This window comes from Rhinatrema bivittatum, chromosome 6 (genome assembly GCF_901001135.1).
Source record: "Rhinatrema bivittatum chromosome 6, aRhiBiv1.1, whole genome shotgun sequence".
NCBI lineage: Eukaryota > Metazoa > Chordata > Amphibia > Gymnophiona > Rhinatrematidae > Rhinatrema > Rhinatrema bivittatum.
This window is the reverse complement of record NC_042620.1, coordinates 204223254-204250464: the sequence shown is the minus strand read 5'-3', so window position 1 is coordinate 204250464 and position 27211 is coordinate 204223254. Positions and strand designations below refer to the sequence as shown.

General features: G+C 43.0%; 1 protein-coding gene across 20 annotated transcripts in view; it reads left to right on the top strand.

Annotated features, from left to right (window-relative positions):
- LRRFIP1 (LRR binding FLII interacting protein 1) overlaps window positions 1–27211 on the top strand; it is a 359409-nt gene that overhangs the window by 153736 nt on the left and 178462 nt on the right. For 8 of the 20 annotated variants that reach the window (XM_029606446.1, XM_029606435.1, XM_029606431.1 and 5 more), the window contains exons 3-6: window positions 210–227; window positions 11216–11263; window positions 16220–16264; window positions 24308–24358. The exons of 6 other annotated variants lie outside the window; for them this stretch is intronic. In XM_029606446.1, coding sequence (XP_029462306.1) covers window positions 210–227; window positions 11216–11263; window positions 16220–16264; window positions 24308–24358 — 162 coding nt within the window. The remainder of the gene's footprint in view (window positions 1–209; window positions 228–11215; window positions 11264–16219; window positions 16265–24307; window positions 24359–27211) is intronic. 6 more of the 20 variants (XM_029606427.1, XM_029606429.1, XM_029606438.1 and 3 more) reach the window with 3 other exon arrangements.

Below are 27211 nucleotides of genomic sequence, written 5' to 3'. Positions count from 1 at the left end.
AGTCTTACCCTCCCTGGACCCCTTCAGAATGCAGGAATGGAGACATATGCTGTTTTACTGAAAAACAACCTACTTTCCATGTTAGATTAAAGTTTGCTTTTTATATTTTACAACCGTTTTGAAGCTGCTGAAATTGCCTTTTGTCTATTCCTTCTCTTTTTATGTATTTATCTTTGTTTCTTTCCTTCTTTTCTATTTCTTTCCTGTAGATCTATCAGGTTCAAAAGGTAGGCTTCACCTTGTCTGCTTACCCATTCCGGTATGCATGCCAATCCTTCCTCTTGCATCAGGAGTTGATAACATTTTGGAATGTCCCTCTGTCTCTCCCTAATCCTCCCAGATTATTGGCACACAATGAATTGACCCACACAAGAATGAAGGGTCATAGTGACATCAGAGGTTTGTGCACAGTATTAACAGTTGTCCGTGTTATGTGCCAACGATCATAAACCTGTTGGAAAAGAATTCCTAATTAAGAGTTACAATTCTCATAATAATAATAGTGAGCTGTGTGTTCAAAATATATTTTTGTCTATTTTGTCTGTGGCAAAGCTCTTTGGAAAACAGGGCCCATTTTCATCCTGTAAATTAAAAATCCTCTTGATCTCCCCAAGTAAATTAACCCCTAGCATTTTGAAACATGGATGGTCTTTTTGTTTTGCTTTTGCCCTGTGCTCTCCTATTTGGCTGTCTCGCTGACTGCATGTTGCATGGTTTGGGGATCACAGGGGACAAACTAGAAAGACAAAGTCTTGCTCAGCACCTGTTTTGCACATTCTGCCTTTGGTTTTCATAACAGAATTTTAAGACAGAGTTTATTTTGTTCAAGCTTTATAAAGAATGAGCATGATTCTCATGATTTTCCTGCTGCAACTGTCTGAGGAGCAGCTAGGGCTAATTGGTTCAAGTAATAAATTATAGAACAAGTATGGAGTGTTTTAGAAACTCTGGAATTCAAATCTTCCTTTGTATGAACTTGGGCAAGTCACTTTGAGGTCAACATTCAGATGTATTTAGCTGGAGAATTCACAAGTAATTCGGCTAAATGCTGACTTGAATATTTTGTGCACTTATCTTGTTAAATTATAATCAAATAACTGAATATCTATCTAAAATTTAGCCAGCTAACTTAGCTCTGTCCTGGGGCGGAGTTAAGTTAGCTTTATAAATTATCTAGCTCTCACCATGTCGAAGAGTAATCCTAAAGTTTGCCGGATAAAGTTATCCAGCGATATTTAAGATAGCTGGCTATATTCAGTAGTGTGGCTGTACCATGAAATATTCATGAAACGCTAACAGAAATTAGGGAAGCTAACAAAATTAGCACTGTGATAATGGGTGGCCTCATGGAGCAGCTGGTACAAGAACCAACAAGAGGGAGAGCTATTTTAGACCTAGTCCTTAGTGGTGCGAGAGGTAATGGTTTTGGGGCCACTTGAAATAGTGATCATACCATGATCATATTTGAGGGAGGTTGCTAAAGAAATCTACTGCGATAGCATTTAACTTTCAGAAGATAGACTATGATAAAATGAGGAACATGGTTAGGACAAAATTGAAAGGAGCAACTGCCAAGGTTAAATGTTTAGGGCATCCATGGACCTTGTTTAAAAATACCATCTTGAAAGCCCAGAACAGATGTGTTCCATGCATTACAAAAGGTGAAAAAAAGGCTAAATGATTACCAGCATGGTTAAAAGATGAGTTGAGAGAGGCTATTTATAGTTAAAAAAAACCCCCAACATATTTCCAAAAAAATGGAAAAGGGATTCAAATGAAGAAAACAAGAAACAGCATAAGCATTGGCAAGCTAAATGCAAAGCACTAATAAAAAAGACAAAAGACAAAAGAGAATTTGAAAAGAATCTTGCCATGGAAACAAAAACTCATAATAAAAAAATTTTCAGGTACATTTGAAGCAAAAAGTCTGAACTAGTTGAACCATTTAATAATGAAGAGATAAAAGGGACACTTAGGGAAGACAAGCCATAGCAGAGAGACTAAATGAATTATTTGCTTCAACCTTTATTGAGGAAAATGTAAAGGAGATACTCAATACCAGAAATGATATTTAAAGGTGATGATTCAGAAGAACTGAAACAAATCTTATTGAACCTGTAAGACATAATATGGTAACTTGAGAAACTGAAGAGTAGCAAATCACTGGATTGGATGGTGGTATACATTCTAGTGTGTTGAAAGAACTGAAAAATGAAATTGTAGACATATTATTAGTAATTTGTAAACTATCTTTGATACCTGAAGGTTGGAGAGTAACTAATTTAAGACCAATTTTTAAAAGGGGTTCTAGAGTGATCTAGGAAAAGACAGACCAGTGAGCCTAATGTCAGTGCTGGGCAAAATGGTAGATCATAAAGAACAAAATTACTGAACGTATAGATAATCAACATTTAATGGAATAAAGCCAACATGGATTTAGCCAAGGGAAGTCTTTCCTCACCAGTCTGCTACATGTTTTGAAGGTGTAAATAAACAAATGGATAAAGGTGAGATTGTTGATATAGTGAATCTGGATTTCCAGAAAGCATTTGATAAAAGTCCCTCATGAGACATTTCTGAGGAAATTAAAAAGTCATAGGGTAGGAGATAATGTCCTATTGTGATTGCGAACTGGTTAAAAGGTAGACAACAGAAATTAGACTTAATGGTCAACTTTCTCAATGGAGAAAGATGAATAGTGGCATGTCCTAGGGATCTGTTCTGGGACCACTGCCTTCTAACATATTTATAAATGACCTGGAAATGGAAAGAATAGGTGAGGTGATGACACAAAATTATTCAAAGTTTGTAAGAAACTGCAGGAGATTTGCAAGAGGACCTTGCAAGACTAGGAGAATGGGCATGCAAATGGCAGATGACAGTTAATGTGGACAAGTGCAAAATGATGCACTTCGGGAACAGGTGTCTAAATTAAAGCTACATAATGCAAGGATCCATATCAGGAGTTAGCATTCAGGAAATGGATCTATCATTGTGGATAGTATGTTGAAATCCTCTGTTCAGTGTGTGGCAGCAGGAAAGAAAGCAAATAGAATGCTATGAATTATTAGGGAAGGAATGGAGAATAAAACAGAATATAAAATTGCTTCTGTATCGTTCCATGGTGTGACCACATCCTGAGTATTATTTGCAATTTTAGTCACAAAAAAAAAAATATATATATAGCGGAAATATATATATATATATATAGCGGAATTAGAAAAAGTTCAGAGAAGAATGACCAAAATGATAGGGATGGAACAATTCCTCTATGAAGAAAGGATAAAGCGGTTAGGTCTCCAGCTTAGAGAAGAGACAGCTGAGGAGAGATGATAGAGGTCTCTAAAATACTAATGGAATGAGTGAATGCAAATCGGTTGTTTACTCTTTCAAAACGTACAACGACTAGGAGATATGCACTGAAGTTACCGAGTAGTACATGTAAAACAAATAGGAGAACATTTTTTTTATACTCAATGTATTTTAGCTATGGGATTTGTTGCCAAAGGATGTGGTGAAAGTTGTTGGTGTAGCTCTATTTAAAAATGGTTTGGATAAGCTCCTGTAGGAAAAGTCCATAAACCTTTATTAAGCTGGACTTGGGGAAATCTACCTCTTATCCCTGCGATAAGCAGCATGAAATCTATTGACTGTTTGGTATCCTGCCAGGTACTTGTGTCCTGGATTGGCCACTGTTGGAAAAGACACTTCACTTGATGGACCTTTAGTCTAACCCAGTATGGCAAATCTTGTGTTCTTATGAATATCCCTCCACTATCAAAAGTCATAATAGAAAGTTCTTTGGGCTGTCATCAGAGGCACTAATTTAGGATATCATGTTTAGGAGAACACAATAGTTAAATGTCTTCCAGGACAGCTAGTTGAAATACAGACAAGATTGTCCATACAATTAAAGAAGAAAGTAAAGACTATAAAATTGATATTACCATCCATGTAGGGACAAATTACCTCTCTAAAACAGCATCCAAGCAGTACAGAGATTTCCAGACTCTGGGGAAGCAGATTGGGCACATGGCAAAGATTTCTGCCGTTTCAGAAGTGTTATCTGTTCATGGAAAGGGGAGGGAAAGGCTAACCCATGTAAGAACATAACAAATTACCATACTGGGTCAGACCAAGGGTCCTTCAAGTCCAGCATCCTGTTTCCAACAGTGGCCAGTATAGGTTCATTGGACTTTGATGGCTTTAACGCGCATATGTAAGTGGATTTTAAAACGTGCTCATGCGAAGGACATTCCCAGTTTTTCCAATTAGTCCCCCAGTTTGCCAGTCAATCTTGAGGTCATCCAGACCCCTATGGTTCTTCATCCGACATGCCCTCCAGTTGACACAGACCCCTCACCTTGTTGTGTAAACCCTAAAACGTGAGATCTGCAGACTTGCGCCTCACCAGGAGCCAGCAGTAAAGTTATGTGACTAACAAACTGCCACACGCTGGGCCTCTGATTTGAAAATACGGAGTTACGTACATGACAATTGGCGCAGCACTGGAATTCCCATATCCTGCTCCTTTTCCGCCGCCTCATTTTTTTTGCTCGCACACGTGCATGTACGCACATAAATCATGGCTTTTAAAACCTGTGTTGCTCACGCGTGGCCCACATACTCATGTGCATAGGCATTTTTGTACAAACAATGCTTTAAAAATAGACCCCCATGGTCAACTTGATTAATAGCAGTTTATGGACTTCTCCAAGAACTTGTACATATGTGCTTTATAACATGCATAATTTTAGTTGGATTGGAAAACAGTTTTCTCGAGAGAGCGAGAGCAAGGGTTGAAGGGGATGAAGAGGTAGTTATATTGGGGGAGGAAACAGCATGTGTACAATTGTCTTATCAAATGGGCACGTGATTTTTGCTGCTTCCCACAGAAATAGCAGGTGCAAAGTATACAGGCATTTTGAACCCATGTAACATTCAAGTAGTTTTCCTTAAAACATTGCCTACAAGATCTTTGGATACAAAAGTACCTGCATTCTGTGTAGCAACATAAATGCTGTAAATTGCCCCATTATAGTTAAATCCTTCAGAAACAAGTACAGAGGCACCTCTGATGGGGAAAGCTTGATTACCAGTTGTGATCTGATGTGTGTGACAACTTTCAAAGGAGAGAGGAAACTATGTTATTACTCAAACACAGTTGGGTAAAATAAAACAGAGACATAAAAGTGACTTGCCCAGTGATTTATACACATGTGCATGTGCACAATCAGCAAGAGGGGATTTTAAAGTTTCATGAAACTCAATCTACTGATCCAAAGTCTAGACCATGCTTCTTCCCTGCCCGAGCTGTATACATGTGTGTGCACTGCTGTACTTATGCCAGTAGATATTTATATGCATATATAGTGATTTCTCTGAGGATAAGCAGGATGGTAGTCCTCACACATGGGTGACATCATTGGATGGAGCCCGGCATGGAACTTTGATCTCAAAGAATCTAGAACTTTCAAACATGCCCTACTGAGCATGTGCAGCTGTAGACATTCCCCTGCCCTCTAGAAGAGTCCCTTAAGTCTCTTTTTTTTTTCTGCGGATCCGTGTGGTCGCGGGAGCCGTGTGTATCATAGTATTCAGCTTTGTGCTCTCCTCAGTTTTTCTAAGTGATTTTTTCTAGAGCTGAAGCTGTTTTCTTTCCTTTACCTTATGGTAGTTTTCTTTTCCTTTTTCTTCTTCTTTCCTCTGTCTGTCAGCTACATGGTGGGCCTTTGTCACTGTGCAGTCTGGCAGACTCTATTTCTATCCCTTATTTAAATAAATAAATACTGCACCAGCAGTTTAGTATCTGTGTCCTCTCCTTGCTCTGTTTGTTTTTGTACCTTTGTCAGGTGCTGGCAGGACTGACTGCAGTCTGTGGATGATCCATGAAGGCCGCTGAGCCCGGGGACTCACCTGACTTCTACCCAGGCAGGAATTCAATTTTTCACCAATTGATCGCCATCAATGGAGGATCAGAGAGTGCAGAGATTGAGGACCACACTATTCCTGTGGGTGGGGAGAGCTCATCTTCCCCACATTCAAAGAAACTAGTCTCCATGGGCAGGAGCCCTGGATGACATAGCCTCTCTTCTTGCTTGCCAGTGATGGCAGTGCAGTCTCCTTGTGAGATAGGGTGAGCATGAGCCTGGGTAAGCAGCTTGCAGCTGCACCTTCTTTGCCGTGCCCAGTAACAGTTGCCCGTGCACATTTGTGGCCAACGCACTGATCTGATGCATCAGTGTCAGGAACACATCAGGGACCAAGACTGCCATTGTGCGTCATGGTCATCCTTGACGCCGTCAAGGTACTGGAGCACCCTCAATGCCATCAGGGTGCATGACCACTTCTTGAGGCCATAAGGGCCTTCTGTGCTGTAGGCATCTGTGGATGTGGAGTCTCGAAGCACTGGAATAATCGCTCATGTCGATTTAGAGGAGTAGCGGCACCCACCTCTAGTGTCTGGGACCATCAAGTGCCATGGTCCCCTTCGATGCCATCAGAGCCGCCCTCGATGTCAGTGCTCTCGATGTCTCAGTACCATCGATATCCTCGATCCCGTTGAGGTGCATGAGTGGCCACCCTCTATGCAATCGAGGTGTGTGTGTCCTCGATGCCTTGGCAGCCCTCGATACCATCGAGGTGTGCTGCCTTGACTCTGCATTCGCCCTCGGGGCCATCATGTTGTGTGCCCTCTGCTGTCACGGCGCAGAGCTGCCCAGATACCATAGACGCTCTCGAGGCCATCTGGTGTGTTGGCCACTGATGCCTTTTGTTGCTGCTCTTGACAATGTCGAGCACCACCAATGAGACACTGGAATCACCATTGAGTGCCCTGGTCATCCCCGAGACCATTGACCACCAGGATTCTTGAGAGCCCTCGAGTGCCACTGAAGCCCTCGAGCAACAGGGATTTCAGCCTTGGGTGGATTGCATGCCAGGGCCACCATTTACTCAAGGCACCCTGGTACACAGAGGCATCCAGGCACAGTGGTCTGGTGCCCTCAAGCCTCCTTGGTGATGTCCCGATGGGGCACTGAGGGGCATTGTGCTGTCCCATCACTGACCTGTGGCTGTCGGGCACCATGGATGCAAATGATTTTGGGTCCCCCTGAGCTGCTGGGATCAGGGAGCATCAGAGGCCCTGTCTGAATTCATGCACCATTGGGTTAATGAGCACTAGTGAGCCTATCGTCAGCCATAGCTGCTAGCGAGGGATGCCATTGAGCTCACAGCAATGACGTCCTCGGATGGATAAGTGAGCCATGGGGAACAGTTGATGGAACTGGCAGTTATTGGTTCCCCTGAGCACCGATGGAACATGTTGGGGCTGCAGAGCTTCTGCCTGCAGGCACCCTGACATCCTTTGTACCGCCAGTCCATCAATGCTTTTGGGCACTGGGGTCTCTATCGCTGCCACCAACCTGTTAATATCCGTGGGTGCCTGTGATCCATCATTGGTGAGCATGAAAGTACTATGGACCCTATGGGTGCCGTCACCACTGTGGGCACCAGTGGATGCAGTCAGGCGCCGCAGGATACGACCGCAGAGTAGCATGGCCACCTTCTGTTGCTATGGACTTTGCTGCTGTTGTTTCATGAGGGAAATGGCCGTGAGCCATTCCCAATGCAGTTCAAGGGCTTTGTCCAGCCTCTTGGAGTGTTATCCAGTTCTGGAGGGAGTGATGCCATAGCATGCTGCCCACCACCATGCCATACCCAGAGTCCCAGTGGTACTGGGATGCCGCCATCATACTGTTGCTGTGCACTCCACTGGGAGTTACTGTGACAGTGGAGTGCAGCACGCGGGGTTGGGTACAGCAAAGCATCTACTCCAAGCGCCTTGGGCGATACAGGTGGCATTCTCCCTGTCTGTGCAGTTCTCAACCATTCCAGAGTTCTGCCATCATCGCATCAGTTCTGCACCACAAAGTGCTAGGGAGCACTGGTGAGGAAGGCATCTTAACACACTCTGTGATTTGCCTTTTGGTAGCACACAGCCATGAACTCTAGCAACTAGTGCTCTGTCCTTGCTGTATTTGGGATTCTACCCACAAGTACGACAAGTGGGGATCATAGGTCTGCCACCATCCTTCGGATGGGATACCACTGTATGAGTACTAGTCAGTGTGCTTTTACAGTGGAGGGCTCTATTCTCCAGTGGTCCTCTACTGTAAGGGTGTGTGTGTTTCCCTTGTGGCGAGCACAACAGTTTGTGTGCCGCAGCCACAGGTCTGAACTAGAACTACGTTCCTGGTCGACCCCTAAGGGAAGTAGACACCAGGAGGTTAGTGTCAGGAGTCTTCTCCTTCCTTAGAGGAATATGTCTTTCGACCCCCTTTCCTGTCACAAATCCCCTTTGTGGGGAAGACCCTGGTGCTCCGTCCCTGTCAGGTTTATCACTGAATTGGAGCCTCTATTCTGTGAATCTGTATCTCCTTGTAGGCGAGGGCCGGTGGATGGCAGCAGCAGTCATCTGACCGTTTTTGCTGGGGCCCTTTCGTTGATTACTGTGATGGCCTTCCCCATCTGATGGTGGCTGCCAGTGGCAGAGTTGCTTCTGAACCTCAGTGATTGTGTCTGAACTCTCAACTGGAGATTTGAAAGGGTTTTTCAGCATTGGGAGGCCCCGATTCCTTTTGCTTTCCTGTCCCTTCAAGAAGGGGAGATTAAACTGGGTTTCCCTCTGGACACCTGGTTGTCCACCCCTGCAAGGGGTGTCTCTCGTTCTCAGTTTCTCGGAGAAGGCACGTCACTGCTTCTGACTAGTGGTTCCTCATGAGATCCGAGAGCCGGTTGAGCAGTAGTGCTCGCCGTAGGTCGTCCTAAGGCACAGCAGGTCTATTTCACGAGGAAGCCTTTCTAGAGTAACTCCCCAGTGACGATTAGGGGTTTCTTCCGTCCAGAGGTCACCTTTGATAACTGCTGAGCTCAATGGGCATTTTTTGATAAGGGCCTCTATTGCTAGTCATTCTCGCCTGTGGGACCTTATCTCAGTGAGAAGGGTTCTAATCCATCTAATTGGCGAGTATGCCTTTCAACCTATTGCCATATCCATGGCTGAGGAAGTTGAAGAACGAGGAACCCCGCAACAGAGGTGCTGCTCTTTGGTTGCAGTGGCTTGCAAGCTGTACTTGCCCATTTAGGGATAACGCTGTCTGCGGACAGGGGATTCCTGGTTCATGCAATGATTGTTCCATTTACTGGACCGCATGTTTCCTTGGGGGAATTATATGTTATCATGGCTGAGGTATTAATATCTAAGCCAGGTTTGGGGCAATTTGCTCTGAGATTGCCCTTGCCCTGCCCTGTACCTTTAGGGTTTCCAGGTTGGTGAAGAAATCCTGTTTGACAGGGGTTTGCACTTGTCGCACCCTGGCTTCCTGTCTCTTGGTGGAGTGTTTCTGGATTTCTTCCCTGTAGAATTCGCTTTTAGCTTCAGTTGTTCCAAGCAGGCTGAGGGCTCTATCTCGGTGGGTAACTCCCTACTGGAATCAGCAGTGAGTTATTCATTTGGGGTTGAGTTATGCAACCTAGCGACTTGTGCTTACCCTGGCAGTCTAGCGGTCTGCCTCCCTGTGTTCTTCGCTCCTTCTAACTTCCAGTTGGAATGTCGGGGGGGGAATGGAGGAGAAGCTAAGGCATTTGTGGTATATCTTAGTGGATACCTGCAGGGAAATATACATCACTTTTTCCCTATATGTTCGCCAAGCTCTGGCCAATACTGCCTTTAGCTTTTCTCACTTCACTAGATTGCCCATAGTTTCTTCCTGCTCACCTGAACTATCCTGTACACAGGATGGATAGCCCTGCCCTTAACAGGGTACAGTGTTGGTGAGTTTTCAGGCCTAACGTATCTCCCTGCTTGGGTTAACAATCCCAATCAGGGATTTCCTTTCCTCCCCTGAAACTCTTGTTGCTGTCCTGTTAGCTATGTCTGTTGCTTTGGCACATAGGGTCTGTCACAGACCCTGCCGTTGTTGCTGATTATTCTTCCAAGTGTTGCTTGGGTTTTCTGCTCATTATGCCTCTTAGCGAAACATAGGCAAACTTCTGCAGAGTCATTCTGTCCTTCGGATATTGGTGGACTGCAGTTTCTCTCTGGGGAGTTCTTGAGCCCCAGTTGGCTTTTCGGTTGTCTTCTAACACTGAAGGAAACTGTGTGGTCTTTGTCCAAGAGTCCTTCTCTTGTTTACATCTCTAGACTTTTTCCTTAGACCTACTGTCATTGTCAGGGTTTACTGATCCAAAACCCTGCTTGTAATGTTTTTTGCATGATGCAGAGTATGTTTCTTGATGGCACTCACATCACTCCCCTGCCTAAGGTGCCTCTGCTACGCATTGGGATTTTGTATCTGTCTTTCCTATAGTTTTCTCTTTGTAGAACCCAAATCTTTTCCTTCCTAGACCTCTTTGTGGGTCAGCTGCCTCATAAGCAAAAAGGGAAAGAGGTGATGCTTTTGGCACTTTCCCGCTTTGTCCTGCTCAGACAGCCTATAGCTTGGGAATCATCCATGTGTGAGTACTACCATCCTGCGTATCTTGGAGAAAGCAGATTTGCTTACCTGTAACATGTGTTTCTCAGAGGACAGCAGGATGTTAGTCCTCACAAAACCCACCCGCCTCCCCTGGGAGTTGGTTTCTCCATGTATTAGCTATATCATGAACTGAGGAACTCTGCCTAGGGGGCGGGGTGATGACTACAGTTGCACATGCGCATTAGGGCATGTTTGAAAGTTCTAATTAACATCCTGCTGTCCTCAGAGAACACCTGATACAGGTAAGCAACTCTGCTGTCACTAAAAGGTATGGACATTGCTGTGTGCCAGCACGAAATTTCCTGTGGGTGTGTGCAGTAGGAAAGTTGTGTATATAGACACTTTGTGTGAAGTTGCATGTCTTTTACTCTTCAGAACTTGGCACTATATGTGTGTTTACATGAAGATGATTGTGCTTGACATACCTTCCCAGAGAGTCTCCTGAGTGGTATTTTCAATCCCATATTGGCATGTTTTTGTTTTAATCTAGTATCTTTGTGGTCTGTATCCTAAATCTCAGTGCTTTGCTATAGCATATTAGGAGGCTGCATTTACAAAAAAAAAAAATCACCCATTGAATTACAGGTGGATTTTTTTTACTTTTTATTTTAAAGTAAAATACAGTTCTAGAAATATCATTACCTTCAAATCTTAACACTATGCTTTTCCTTCTTTAGAAATATTATGGTCTGGATACAAAGTGGGGTGACATCGAACAGTGGATGGTAGGCCTCAGCTAGCAGACTTTTTTTCTTTAATGAACAATGTAAAGTATATCTGCAATACTGGATCCTGTACAGTAGGTTTAATCTAGTGCAGGAGTCCCCAAACCCGGTCCTCAAGGACTGCAACCCAGTCAATAGTCAGGATTTCCACAAGGGATATGTATGAGATCTAGTTGCATGCCCTGCCTCCATTGTATGCAGATAGCTCTTATGCACTTTCATTGTGGAAATCTCAAAAACCTGACCGGGTTTCAGCTCTCAAGGATTGAGTCTGGAGACCCCCTGATCTAGTGTGTCTTGGAAGTTTTGCCAGGGTATGTTCTAATTTAACGGTGTTGTCTAAGGAATTTCTTTATATCATAACCCCCTATCTACTGGATTCTCCTTTAAATAATTAGTTTCAGACATTTTAAGCTTAGATGTGCATTAAAAAGTGAATTTTTAAAACGTGCGTAAATAATAGCCTATACTCCCATATTTCGTATTTTATAAAAGTAAAACATATGCGTGTTTGTTCACCTTCATGCACACATATGTGCGTAAAAAAAAAAATAGGCGATCTGAGGGCTTTCTGGGGCTGGGCTAACAGTTACGTGTGTACATCACTATTTTAAAATATACTTGTGTACATTTTCCAAGCTACTCGCATATTTTTACACCTGTCAGTTATCTGCTGTAAGTGATATTAAAGCTGTTTATTGTGTAGTACTGAGAGGGTGAGAGGTCTGGTTGGACTGGGATGAGTTCAGGCTGAAGAACCAGGAGAGAATGACCTGGAAAAGGATTAGGCGAACCAATTAGTAAACTATTTACTTTCCTCTAAATGTGCATATTTTAAAATTGGTCAACTTACACGTGTTAATTGAGACTTTGAATAAGTTATAGGAGGGCCCGGGCTTACTGGGAAAAAGGGGGAGGAAGGGAGCAGGATAGGTCGTCATCGGAAGGCGCACCTAATCCCTTAAAGGGCCGAGGGCATGCAGCTGCCGCCCCTTTTGCATCCAGACCGGGAAGCGAGTTGTTTGAAAGTAATTTTCTGAATGGACATGCACAGCTTCCAGTCTGTCATTACCAACACTTACCTTCATTACAATGATTTTCTTCAATAAGAATACCTTTAGAGTCCTGATTAAAACTATTTTTCAAGAAGTATTATTTTTTTTTAATTCCCCACTTTTCCATTTTGTATACCCCACCCTAAATAGCACCCCTGGGCAACGCATGTACTCGCACCAGCCAGGAGAGCTGGCGGACCAGATCCTCAGAGGTTTGTGCTACTTCAATGGCTGGCAGGGATCACTACAGTTAGTAGTTGTCTTCATTTACTTCCTAGGACTGAGCACATCTACTGCCAGCCCCATCAAATAAGGAACCTGAACTCAAGTCTCCTGTGCCACAGCACTATGAGATCTGACCTGAGCCACAGGGATAGCCCAAGCAGCGTGTTTAAACACATTTACACGTGGAATAAAATGTTGAAACATTGAGAAGATTAAATGATCTGATAGCAGGAGGTTTTTTTTTAATGAAAGATATCTTGTATATTTTTTAGGATCTCTTCTGTCTGTGTCATAGATTAGGCCTTGCTTAAATTGTGATAGAGGCCTAATATTGCAGGGACTGTAATTTAAGTAGGGCCTTGCCTATCAGCTGCAGTTATTTGAAGTTTATCCCACCATCTGATAAGGTCCTAGTTATAAAATCATTTTAAAAATGAATTAGGAAAGGAAGTGACTTTAACGGGACTAGCAATCCACTTTGGTGATCAAGGCCAGCTGTAGGCTGACTGCCCCTGGGTGAAAGCCAAAATTGGTGCCCCCTCCCACCCCTGGGAAAAATACTGGCTTCACTTGCACCACTGCCTGTAACTTCTTCAGAGCACTCTCCCTTCCTCCTTTCCCCTGCTTGTAAGATTCCTTACCAATTCTCCCCCTCCCCCCAATGACAAATTTCAGTTTTTGCCCTTCTTAGGCACTGTTGGTATTATCACCGTCTCCCTCCAGCCCTGGAAGGTCAGACAACACTAGTGAAGTCTGGGGTCTATATAGAATGGGACAGAACCTAAGTATAAAACTACCCCTTGTTCTCTAAACATACATTGCAACCAACTCCCCCAACAATAAGTGCATAACAGAGCTAAGTTTCCCCTTATAACTCACCATACAAAAAAGGGAAATTATGATGATATCTCAGTAAAAGCAACTCACAAAAACACAAACTTCCTCCACTACTAGGCAGTTTTAAAGTAAAATAAAACCTTAACAGTCAATCAGAATCTATATAGCAAATCTGTCATAGCACAACAGCACTAATTCCCAGGACTTAAATAGCAACAACCCTACCTAGCTCTTCAAATATTACACCATAGACAGTAGAATACCAACATAGCCACTGCTAATAAAAGAGAACAAGTCAAGCTGATTGCTAGAGCCTACATGCTAGCAGAATACAATCCTTACCATATATAAAATAAGAAAACACAAATTAGAAATAGAAACATGTAGACAAAACAAATGGAAATGCCAAGAAACCAGACTCTGCTTATAATGCAACGCTAGAGAAAAAAAATAGAAATTAATTTTCTCCAGTACTGAACAAAATACAAAGATGTAAGAAATGCCCATTCCCAAAACTGATATATTTCAATCACTAAACTAGAAATAAAATGCTTTTTTTCTGTCTTTCTTGTCTGAATATCCTCTATCTCCCTTATTCCAACTGTAACTTATGTCCTTTGTCCTTCCCAGTCCTCAAATTCCATTTTTTCACTTCTTGCCTACCTACTAGATTTCTATCTTCTACTCTTCTGCTTCCCAGCCCTTCTATTCCCTCCCATCTTTCACTCCTTCCCCTGCTTACCTCCTCCTTTTCTCATTCATCTACACCATAGACCCCCCGTTTTCTGTCCTGTAAAGTACCTTCTCAACTGTCCTCAGTTACTTTCCTATTCCTCTCATCCCCTCACCATCCCTAGCTCCTTTTTTGTTGTTCACCCCTCTATTTCCTCTGTTTCACTCTTTCTTTAGCTTCTCCCTATTTCCATCCTCTCATCCCCTCCGCAGCCCCAAGTCCTTTTCACTACCTGTCAATCCTCCCAGGTCCTTTAAACGTCTCTTAACCCTGCCCCACCCTTAAGCTCTTTTCTCCCAATTGTCTGAGTCCCAAACCTCTACAGAAAAACCCGGGGAAGAACGGGCGAGCGATTCAGAAACACAAAAAATGCAAATGAGGGCCCTTGCGTCCCTAGCGCCTCCTTTTTGACAGAAGCGGCGGCTGTCAGCGGATGCTTAATTTTACTGGCGTCGGTTCTCGAACCCGCTGACAGCCACGGGTTCGGAAAACTGACGCCGGCATAATTGAGCGTCCGTCTTCCAACCCGCAGGCCACGGGCAGATTTTTACATTTTTTAATTTTTTTTTTAAATTTTTGGGGCCTCTGACTTAATATTAAATAGAGGGTTTTTTTCTGCTTTTCTGTACACTTCTCTGCTACCAGCCTTTGGCAGGCGTTAATTTCTAAGAGTAAAATGTGCGGCTTGGCTGCACATTTTACTTTCTGTATTGTGCGGGAATAACTAATAGGCCCATCAACATGCATTTGCATGTTGCAGGCATTATTAGTTTCGGTGGGGTTGGCCGCGCGTTTTCGATGCGCTATTACCCCTTACTGCATAAGGGGTAAAAATAGCGCACCGGAGCGCACTTTACTATATTGGCCTGTTAGTTTTCTCTCCCTTCCCCTAACCCAATGTTGGAATCCCAGCTCTCTCCTCCCCTCAGAGGTTTAAAGCTGTTGCTTCTGCCTCTCAGGATTCTGCTTCTCCCCTCCCCTCTTCCTTTCTCATCCATCTATCCTTTCCCTCACCTTTCATCCTTGGCCCCTCACATTTCATCTCCTCTCACCTCTTTTTCACCTTCCAGGCATCTCCCCTCCTATGCCCTCTCCCCATTTTAGACCTGGTTTGCACAGCAGAAGAGCTGTGCTAGGGGCTAGGCACTTCTAAACACTTTGTTCTGCTGCCTGTATTTCTTTCTCCCTGCATAGGATAGAGAAATGCCAGAGGCAGGAGAGAAAGTGTTTAGAAGGGCCAGTACCCCAGCACTGTTCTGACTGGGCTGCAAGGAAGTTGGGGATTACAGTTGCAATATTTGTCCTTTGACTCTGCTGGGGCCAGTTGTAACATTTTGGCCCCATGGACCACAGGAAGGGAGGAAAGGTAGACTAATAGCTGCAATCTTTTGCCTTCCCTGAGGTGGGGGTAAATTGTAGTAGCAATTGCTCTTCAACCCTATCAGGAGGGGCAAGTGCTCTCTGATTACATTGGGAGGCAGCACTGTTGCCCACTCCTCTGTGCAACCACAAAGTCCCCAAAAATCTGCTCTTTTAGTATTGAACAATGCTCTCATAATTAGCTTGGGAAACCTCTGGTACTCTGAATATGAACCAGTGGAGACTGGTTCTTGGAGTAGGCAGAATATTGAAATTCTCTTGCTGACATCCTGTCCCCTAATTAAAACAACAGTGCTAGTAAATATTTTATTTTGTCCTATTTGTAATTCTTTAAAAAGACTGAAACAGAACTTCGGTGAATATATACTACCCATGCACACTAAGCTTACAGAAAAGCAGCAATATAAGTAGGATGTTCACTGAAGAGCAAGAAGGAAGTAGGAGTGGATAAAACACAGAGCTAACTGTGCTGTCATGAACAGCGAGAAGACATTTCTGAAATATGTATTTCCGTGTGTGAAAAGATTTTAGCTTGTGAGAGTGGAATGAGTTGAGGGAGAAGCGACAGCCTTGGAGGATTTCAGGTGGTTCTGTCTTTTTAATCTTGATTTTCTAATCCTTAAGAGAATTGCTGTCATTTTTATTACTTCCCGAAGGTTTGGTTTACTTGTCAAGTCTCATTCTTTTCCAATCTTCTCTTTCTTGATTTCTTCTTCACCTCCGTAGGAAGACAATGAGCGTTATTCGCATAGATCCCGAAGGAATGCCTCGGTTAGTATTTTCTTCTTTTATTTTTACTTCCCCCCCCCCCCCATTCTCTGTTCTATGTCTCTTCATTGTATACCTCCTTTCTAGTTTGAATTTGTGTAAAATAACTACTTCAGCTTTTAGGGGGCAGTTTTCAAAAACAGCTTGCCCAGGTGCAAAGTCTACATGTACTTTTGCACCCACAGACTTTGTCCAGATTTCGAAATTGAAAGTCCATGCATATTTTCTCTTTGAAAATAGCCCATGGATACAACTGGCTTGTGAACTTTGCACCTGATTTTTGTGTAGGATAAATGTAATTGGGAAATAGTATATATACATTTGAAAATGCAATGTATGTGCACTGTTTTCTAATCAAGCCCAAAACATGTTCCTGGGAATATCTTGGCTAAAAGTACACACACTGGGGGACCTTCTGTGCCATTTTAGCTGGGTTAAGGTTGGGTAATTTTCAGACAGCCTTTTTACTTGGGTAAATCTATATTTACTTGGGTAAATAGCTCTTTAAAATTGACCTCATTATAATTAACTATATCCATTTTTTATTTTAAAGGAGACCTTTGATGAAGCTGGCTATTTGCAGTTAGACAAAAATAGAACCTTAGTATTTATATGAATGGTTTAGGAAAAACTGATCTGTATAATGGCTCAGAGTGCAATATCCAAAGCCTTTACTGCAGGTAAAAATGTTTTTTACCCACTGACGTGAGGGCTCTGAAAATTACTCTGTCTGTGGGTAAAAGAATACATGTTGTTCCACAACATGCATACTTTTCTCTGTTGACAAGCAATCATGAATCAGCCATTCTCCGAGAACAAGCAGGATGGCAGTACACGTGTGGCATCATCCGACGGAGCCCAGCATGGACCTTTTCATGTCAGAGTTTCTAGAACTTTGACTGTGCCTCATTGAGCATTTCCATGTATGCTAACATACCACACATCCATGCAGGGCCCCTTCAGTCTTACTTTTTCTGTGAAGCCTCCGGGCGCGGTTTGCCTCACTTCTCCTTCGTTAGGCTTCTATTGCAGTTTTTGGAAGCAGGATCATTCATTGTAGGGCCCCATGGTATTGAACTTGTTTTCTAACCTGTCGGTTTCTTTAGGTAAGCTTTTCGAGTGTTTTAAAGTTTTTGTTGTTATCTCAGAGTCAGTGGGCCATTGATGCTTGGCAGGCATCGATTGCCACCATTATAAAGTTTGATTATGCTTTTCTTATTTTTCGGTTGAGCATGTCTAGTGGGTTTCAGTGATGTTACCAGTGTACCAAATTCATATCTGTCACTGATCCTCATAATAGATGTGTTCTGTGCCTGGGGGCATTGTATGATGTTCAGGGGTGTCAAGAATGTGGTCGAGGTCTGATTTCTAGATTTTGCCCCAGTCACATGGCTGGGGCAAGGTCAGGTTGGCGCCATTTTATGTTGATCATGTTGGGGGGGGTTGGGGCACTGAACCCCCAATACTTATATTTTACCTTTGCGGGGGCCCTGGGCCTGGTATGGGTTTTAATGTATTTTGGGGGGGGGAGGTGGAGGGAGTTTGTGGAGCCACTGAACTCCAATGAGTCTAACCTTTGGGGGTGGAGAGGAAGGGGGGGACTTTGTCTTTTGCTGTACATGGGGGGGGGGGGGGGTTGTCATCACGCGGGCACCTATTTTTAAACTTTTAGATAGTTGGGGCCACCACTTGAGGCGGCCCTGGGTTTAGCTGGGCATCATCCCTACTCAACCTTTTCTTGAGCCATGGTAAGGCGATGGTGGTCCTTTGAGTTTGGGGCTGCCATCGCTATAAAAGGCTTGCTTGCCATGTTCTTTTATCCCATAGTGTTTGGCCATGAGACAAAAGAATGTGCCATAAAGCCACAATCTTTTTTCATGGGAGGGTTCCCACTATTGCAGTGACACCCCTTGCGATAGTGGGACCCCTCCACAGAAAGCAATGTGGCTTAGTGGCTCTAGGCCTGAGTTAGCTGCATAAGTAACTCCTTCTTGAAGTGCCAGTTTCCTGCTCACCATTTAGCTAGGTAAATACTTATCCAGCTAAGTACTTCTCTGGATAGGTGGCAGCTGCTAAACATGGTCAGATATTCAGCTGCTGCCACTTAGCTGGATAAGTCCTTACTTATACAGCTAAGAGGCACTGAATATCGACCTTCTAAATTTTTCAGGACAAGCTTGTTCCAAACAGTAGAAGTCAATTGGTTTTAGCCAGGTTTCAGTGATACAGAGCAGCTGCAGGCTGAGTCTGAATGAGTTCTGGTAAAAGAGGATATCTATTTACTATGAAGCGGGCTTTTAAAAGCATGCATTTCAGGTGAAGAGGAACCAGAAATCCACATTTGCTGGAATTACTCACTGTGGGTTAAAGACAGGTGTTCTAATGGTGAGAGGGACTAAAATTCATGTAATGGACAGAGTTAAGGGAGAGGCCCATATCTACCATTTCCTAGAATAGTGGGTATATAAGTGAATCTATAATGATCGCTGAGAGAAAGGAAAAGAAGAGAGAGCCAAAAGGTGGACAAACAATGGAGAGCACAGGACATGCTCTAGAAGGGAAGCTAAAATAGAACTAAGAAACAAGAAAGGGTAGTAACATTCATACCAAAAACTTATGGGAACTTGCAGTTAGGAAAAGTTAGAACCAATGATTCTATTTGTGTCAGGTAATGAAAGAAAGTGCAACAAGGTGCACAAGGTGAGCACAAATGAACTGGTTCTTTTTTGCGCTCCTTTGTACATGCAATACAAGCATGAGCCCCTCCAGTATATGGTGTCTTTGGCATTGGTGCAGGAGAGTCAGGGCTTCTCCGAGATCACTAGGAGAATGGGGCTAGACCCAACAGGAACCAGACCCACTAGGAACCAACAACAAGGATGATATGCATCAGGTAGTTTTAACAGAGACCAACCAATCTATGTAGAAGGAAAGAAAGTCCACTTCTCACAAGGGAACAGCAAACAGCTGTGAACAAATAGCAAAAAGGAGTAGCCAGGAGAGGAGACAGACGCAGCAAGTAATGCAGATAGGCTAGAGACAGTGGTGGAGTGCCAATGTCAGCAGGGATGTTTCAATCAGAGCTCTCTGACAACATTGGGTGGTTGAAGCTAGACCTGGGGCTTGCACCAGATAGTTCACTTTTATTTTGGCTGATCATGTCCAGTGGGTTCCTAGGCATTGCATGAGGACCATGCCTATTATGGACCCCCATGATAGATGTATCCTGTGTCTGGGGGCATCGCATGATGTCCAGGGATGTCGCGATGTGCAAATATGACCCTGAAAGTCCCAAACAGAACTCATGGAAAAGCACTTCAAGCACCGAAAGTCTGAGCCATTGACTTTGGTATTGGAAGCATCGACATTGAAGGACCCTGGAGCTGCATCGTTGGAGGGTTGTGACATTGGGAAGGGGACCATCTGTTCCCTCTGTGCCACCAGCTGATAGGGAACCCTGAGACAGGCCTTTGTCTTAAGTTTTCTCTTTCAAAGAAGGCATATGGTTCTATCTCTTACTGAGCTTAGAGGAAAGCCAAAGAAGCATCAGCATCTGTCTCCATTGCTGCCCGATTCATGTGAGCAAAGATGATCCAGCACATGCCCAGAACCCCCATAAACACTCCCATGGCAAGGAAAACTCATCCTCTAAACAGACAGGGACTCACAATAACTGGCCTAACTTTTAAAAAGGAGATAAAGCAGCTTTTAAACTGGAACAAAGGGGAAAGCCGACAGTCGTTCAGCAGCGCATGGTTTGGAGTGAGGTATCTTCAAAGGAAACTAATGAAGCAGTAGAGATAGGGCAACTCAACAGAGAGGTTCAAATAAAAGGAAAAATAGTTCATGTGCCTATAAGTAAAGAATCATCTGAGCTATAAGGTTCCAAATTATCCCTGTCAACTGAAAAGCAGAATGTTAATACAAACAAAAAACACACTTTGAAATGGTTGTATGCCAATGCCAGCAGCCTAAGAAGTAAGATGGGAGAGTTAAAATGTATAGCAATGAATGATGATATATACATAATTGGCATCTCAGAGACTTCATGCAAGGAGGATAATCAATGGGATAGTGCTATACCAGGGTACAAATTATATTGCAGTGATAGAGAGAAGAAACTTGGTGGGGAGGGGGTTTTATTTCCGGGATGGCATAGAGTCCAACAGGATAAAGATCCTGCAAAAGACTTAATGCACAATCAAATCTTTATGGGTAGCAATCCCTTGTGTATTGGGGAAGACTATAGCGATAGGAGTATTCTACTGTCCAAAATGATGAAATGGACAATGAAATGTTCAGAGAAATTAGGGAAGTGAAGGAGTATCCTAGTGGTTAGGGCAGTGGGCTATGAACCAGGAGACCAGGATTCAAGTCCCACTGTCCTTGTGATCTTCGGCAAGTCACTTTACCCTCCATTGCCTCAGGTAAAACTTAGATTGCAAGCCCTCTGGGAATAGGGAAATACCTACAGTACCCGGAATAAATGACAGTTTATGGAGCAATTGGTTCAGGAACCGACGAGAGAGAGATATATTTTAGATCTAATTCTTAGTGGCTTGCAGAATTTGTTGAGAGAGGTAACTGTGGTGGGGCCATTTGGCAATAGTGATCATAACAAACTTTCAAAAGGGAAACTTTGATAAAATGGGAAAAATAGTTTAAAAAAACAAAAACCCTGAAAGGTGTTGCTACAAAGGTTAAGAGTATGCACCAAGCATGGACATTGTAAAAAAAAATAAAAAAATAAAAAAATAAATTACCATTTTAGAAACGCAATCCAGATGTATTCCATGCATTAAGAAAGGTGGAAGGAAGGCCAAACAGTTCTAGCATGGTTAAAAGGTGAGGAGAAAAAGGCTGTTTTAGCCAAAAGATCTTTCTTCAAAAATTGGAAGAAGGATCCATCTGAAGAAAATAGGGAAAAACATAAGTATTGGCAAGTTAAATGTAAGACAGGCTATGAGAGAATTTGAAAATAAGTTGGCTGTAGAGGCAAAATCTTATAATAAGAACTTAAAAAAATATATCGGATGCAGGAAGCCTGTGAAGAAGTTGGTTGGACCGTTAGATGATCGAGGGGTTAAAGGAGTGCTTAGGGAAGATGAGGCCATTGCAGAAAGACTAAATAGTTCTTTGCTTTGGTGTTTATGGATAAGATTGTTGGGGAGATACCCATTCTGGAGACAATTTTCCAGGGTAACGATTCAGATGAACTGAACCAAATCATGGTGAACCTGGAAGATGTAGTAGTCCATATTAACAAACTGAAGAGTAGTAAATCACCTGCACCAGATGGTATACACCTATTATTATTATTATTTTTATTTAGAATTTTATGTTCCACTTTTCAGACTTTTTTTTTCCTGCACTTCAAAGCGGATTACATTCAGGTACTGTAGGTATTTCCATATCCCCAGAGGGCTTATAGTCTAAGGCCCTGATTTACTAAGGCTTTGTTCTAATTCTGTATCTATGGGGAAAATGCTTAGTAAATGAGGCCCTAAATTTGTAGGATTAAATAGTCTATTTTTACAATTGAAAAAAGTAAGCAGTGGAGTGCTTCAGGGATCTGCACTTGGACTGGTGCTTTTTAATATATTTATAAATTATCTGGAAAGGGGTACAACCAGTGAGGCGATCAAATTTGCGGATGATACAACATTTTTCAGAGTAGTTAAATCACAAGCAGATTATGATAAATTGTAGGAGGACCTTGTGACACTGGAAGATTGGGCGTCCAAATGGCAGATGAAATTAATGTGGACAAGTGCAAAGTGATGCATATAGGGAAAAATAAGCCTTGCTGTAGTTACACTATGTTAGGTTCCATAGTAGGAGCTACCACCTAGGAAAAAGATCTAGATGGCATAGTGAACAATACATTGAAATCATCTGTTCAGTGTGCTGTGGTGGTCAAAAAAGCAAACAGAATGTTAGGAATTATTAGGAAGGGAATGGCGAATAAAACAGTGGATGTCATACTGCTTCTGTATCTCTCCATGGTGAGACCCCACCTTGAATACTGTGTGCAATTCTGGTTGCTGCATCACAAAAAAGTATATAATTTTAGTGGAGAAAGTACAGAAGAAAGGTGACCAAAAATGATAAAGGGCATGGAATGGCTCCTCTTTGAGGAAAAGCTAAAGAGGTTAGGGCTGATCAGCTTGGAGGGGGAGATATGATAGAGGTCATCAAAATCATGAAAAGACTTGAATGGGTAAATGTGAATCTGTTATTTACTCTTACAAATAATGGAAGGATTAGGAGGTACTCCATGAAGTTAGCAAGTAGCTTGTACTGTATTTGATTCCAATGCTTGTAAGAGGATCAGGGTTGATGACCATTGTCTGTTGTTGATCTCTGGCTCCATGGGGAAGGAAACTTCCCCGGGCCATCTAAGCTCCTCAAGAGTCAGGTCAAAACAGCCAAGTGTACTGGTCCTTAAGACCTTGGTTAAGGGTCAAGCGCCGAGGAAGACCTCATCGAACTCTGAATACACTTGGGGTGCAGCTATGACTCCGCAGATGCCTTTGAAGAGGAGGTGTTGACGGGGCTCCTCTCTGACCTCTCTCTTCCACCAGAGAAAAGGAAGACAATGCCTGAAAACTTCTCCTTTACAGGTTTTAAAAGCAAAATGGCTGAGGTCATTACACTTACTTTGCAGATGGAGGATGAAACCATACATAAAGTGCTGGGCATCTTCCTGTTCATGGAGCTCCCTAGGGAATTCATGGCAGTCCCAGCCCACGAAGTTATTCAGGATGTGTGAGAACACCCTCTCGATAGAGCGTGTCAATCTTCTTATTAACAGGAGCTATCTTGTCTAAAAGACTCCTAGATTTAAAAAGAGGAGTTGCCTCACCAATCTATAGTATTCAAATCCACTCTCAGAAGGCCAAGAGGTCTAGAACTCATTCCTCGGTTCTCCCTGAGAAGGAATCTAGAACTAACAGGAACTGTTGAATTTATCCTGTCATCATGTGAATCAGTATAATTTAACACAGGCAGGGCAATTCACTTGCTGTGTGCTTTCGAAGGCAACTGGTATTTAGGATTGCTACACAAATACAAGGGTGTGGACACTTATCCAACCAAGCTTTTCAATGCTTTTATTTCTACTTTGTTTTTTAATTAATTCAGGAATATATATTTTACTCAGCAGTTGTGGGATAGGAAGTATGGCTACATGGAACAAACACTGATTTAATGTATTTTACTTCCAGGCTTAAGGCAACATAAGGTGAACGTTTTGAAAAGAAGTAGACTTTTTATAGCCACTGTAATATAAAAAGCCTGAATTTATTTAGCTCATTTTACTTCCATTCATACAAGATATGAAAGTACTGCCATGTAAGCAAACAGTTTAGGACATACAGATATCCTAGGTCAGTAAGAGCTAAAGGTATATGAAATTATAGCTTTGCATGGTTTGTAGACTGAATAGTAGCAAACCTATTCAGTGTTGATTGCTATCCTATTGTACATGAAATTGTCCAATTTTCTTCTAAATATGTTCACTAAGAAGCCCAATCCTTATGCCTTGTACCTGATTTGTGAACCAGTTATTGAATTAATATTGGCTTTTTAAATACCAAGGATTGAGGGACCATTTTGTATTTCTGAACTTTCCAATTAGATACAGTCTTAAAATTCTAAGAGTATTTGGGTGAAATTGCTTAAGACGTCATCCACACCATCAATTCTATCACAGCATTTCTGAAATATATTCTGAGCTTCATCCTCTGCTGTTTAAAGTAGCTTGATGTTCCTGGTACTTAAAATTTCCCTACTATATCTACATGAGCTGAAGTCAATTAAGTATTTGATAACCTGTGTGAAAAAAAGATACACTGTTTGATATAATTAAATGGCATGATATAATATCTTTTCAAGGAAACAAGTACTGAAGAGATTTTCATGAATTTCATTTTTCTCCATTTTATCTGTTTTATTATTTGCATACAGGGTTTCCTTTGCCTGCATAGTTTGTTCTTTTATACCTTTTTATTCTGCCTTCACTCTCCTACCCTTTATCTTCCATAGGCTTCAGATGAAGATGAACGAATATCTGTGGGTAGTCGTGGAAGTGTGAGGGTCAGTAATTTCATTGTTGGGTGTGCATGATTGCCATCGTTTTCCAAGACATTGCTATTATTATTATTATTATGACTAAAAATACTTTGGGGCATACTCTGTACCTTATGTAGTTTTCTCTAAAGGAAACCTCAATAGAGGCGCACATATGGGTAAGGTGAATTGTGATGCATGTGTTGTCTGAGGAACATCTGGAGAACTTCCTAGAATAATCTTCTGAGTGCATGAAGGAAGGGATCAACATGACACCAGCCCTTCTCCAAGGACAAGCAGGATGGTAGTCCTCACAAGTGGGTGACATCACTAGATGGAGCTCCAATACAGAAAAATTATGTCAGAGTTTCTAGAACTTTGACTTGGTACACTGAGCATGCCCATTATGCCCTATACCATATGTCCACGTGGAGTCCCGCTCCAGTTTCTCTTTTTCCATGGAGCTGCAGTATCACGGTTGGTGAGCTCTAATCTTGGCCTATTCGGCCTGCTTTGGACCAGAAGTATCTCCAATTTGTGGTGGAAAAACAGCACTTCCAGTACTGGGTGTTGCCGTTTGGGCTAGCGTCAGCCCCATGAGTCTTCACAAAATGCTTGGCCATGCTTGCGGCGCACCTCTGCAGTCTGGGGGTACATGTTTTCTCTTATTTGGATGATTGGCTGATCAAGAGCACATCTCAGTCAGGGGCCATCAGGTCCATATGCTTGATCATCCAGGTGTTGGAGTCACTAAGGTTTGTCATCAACTACCCAAAGCCCCATCTTGGCCTGTCACTTCAAATGGACTTCATAGGAGCCCTGCTAGACACGGCTGAGGCCAAGATTCTGCAGAGCCAGCAGGTATCCGACTGGCACATGTTGAGGCTGTTGGGCCATATTTCCACAACTATCCATTTCACTCCCTTGACATAATTACATGTGTGCAGAGCCCAAGGGGCCCTGAGGTCGCAGGGGTGCCAGGCCACACAAAGCCTCCAAGATTGCATCCAAGTCCCCTCGCCCCTCTGGGACTCATCCTGGTGCCAAGTACTTTCAAATCTAGAATGGGGGATCTCTTTTCAAAGTCTTCCTACCCATATTATCCTAACAATGGATGTGTCCTTGGTGAGGCCTCACCTGGAGAACTGTATTCAGTTCTGGAGACCATATCTCAAAAGGGACAAAGACAGGATGGAGGCAGTCCAGAGAAGAGCGATCAAAATGGTGGTGGGTCTCCATCAAATGACTTATGAGGAGAGGTTGAAGGCCCTAAATATGTATCCCTGGAGGAGAGGAGGTGTAGGGAAGATATGATACAAACCTTCAGACACCTGAAAGGTTTTAATGATGCACAATCAATGACAAACCTTTTCCGTTGGAAAGAAATCAGTAGAACTAGAGGTCACGAAATGAAACTCCAGGGAGAATGACTCAGAACCAATGTCGGGAAATATTTCTTCACAGAAAGGGTGGTGGATGCCTGGAATGCCCTTCTTGAGGAGGTGGTGAAGACAAAAACAGTAAAAAATTTCAAAGGGGCATGGGATAAACACTGTGGATCCCTTAAGGCTAGAGGATGGGAATGAAGAAAAGAATGCATGGGGGTAACTTGCTCGTGTGGCGGTTACTACCCTTAACCAATAAGCCTTTATGCTGTTGATGCAACTCCAACATTGCTCTCTGCTTCAGTGGCAAGAGGTAACTGGGAACTGGACTCAAACAGCAACCAACAGAGGCCCTGACTTTGACAGTCTGGGAAACTGAGAATTATAAAGGTGACTTGTATGGCAGGTAGTTACTACCATAAGCTTCCTGGGCAGACTGGATGGACTATTTGTTCCTTTTCTGCCATCATTTCTATTGCTGTCCAACAAAGTTGTCCTGATCCAGGAAGATGGGTGGTCTTGTACATGATCCCCAAGTTCCTGTCTAAGGTGGTGACGGACTCCCATCTTAACCAATCAATCGCCCTGCCAGTTTTCTTTCCCAGGCCCCATTCGCACCAAGGCAAACAAGCACTGCACAGTTTGGACTGCAAGCAAGCCTTAGCCTTCTATCTGGAGCGGACAGAAGCCCAAGGACAGTTCACCCAACTTTTTGTTTGTTTTGGTAGGAATAGATTGGGCATTGCTGTTGCCAAACAAACACTATCCAGTTGGCTAGCAGATTCCATCTCCTTCTGTTATGCCTAGGTGGGATTGTATCTCAGGGGTCATGTCAAGGCTTATTCTATCAGAGCCATGGCAGCATTGGTGGCCCACTTGCAAGTAGTTCCCATGGAAGAGATCTGCAAGGCTGTGATGTGGAGTTCTCTCCATGCATTTACATTTCACTATTGTTTGGATAGGGATGACTGATGTGACAGTAGGTTTGGCCAATCTTTCCTTCGGAATCTGTTTGAGATGTACAACCCAATGCTTTCCCGCCTAGGGCCCGTTGTTTGGGTTCAGGCTGTCTCCCCCTTTGTTACCAACACTATCATTGTTGTGCCCGTTGGCACCTGGATTGGGTGTTGGTTGGTCTCTTTTTGTGTTGGGGAGCAGCTGTGAGGACTACCATCCTGCTTGTCCTCATAGAAAGTAGAGTTGCTTATCTGTAACAGGTGTTTTCCGAGGACAGCAGGATTTTAGTCATCACGAAACCCGCTCGCCACTCAACTGAGTTGGGTTTCGCCTATTATTATTTTTAGATAATTCTTTTGTAAGGCTGGAGAGGGACCCTGCGTGGACACATGGTATAGGGCATGCTGGGCATGCTCAGAATGCCAAATCAAAGTTGTAGCAACTTTGACCGAAGTTTTCCGTGATGATGTCACTCATGTGTGAGTACTAACATCCTGCTGTCCTCAGAGAACACCTGTTACAGTAAGCAACTCTGCTA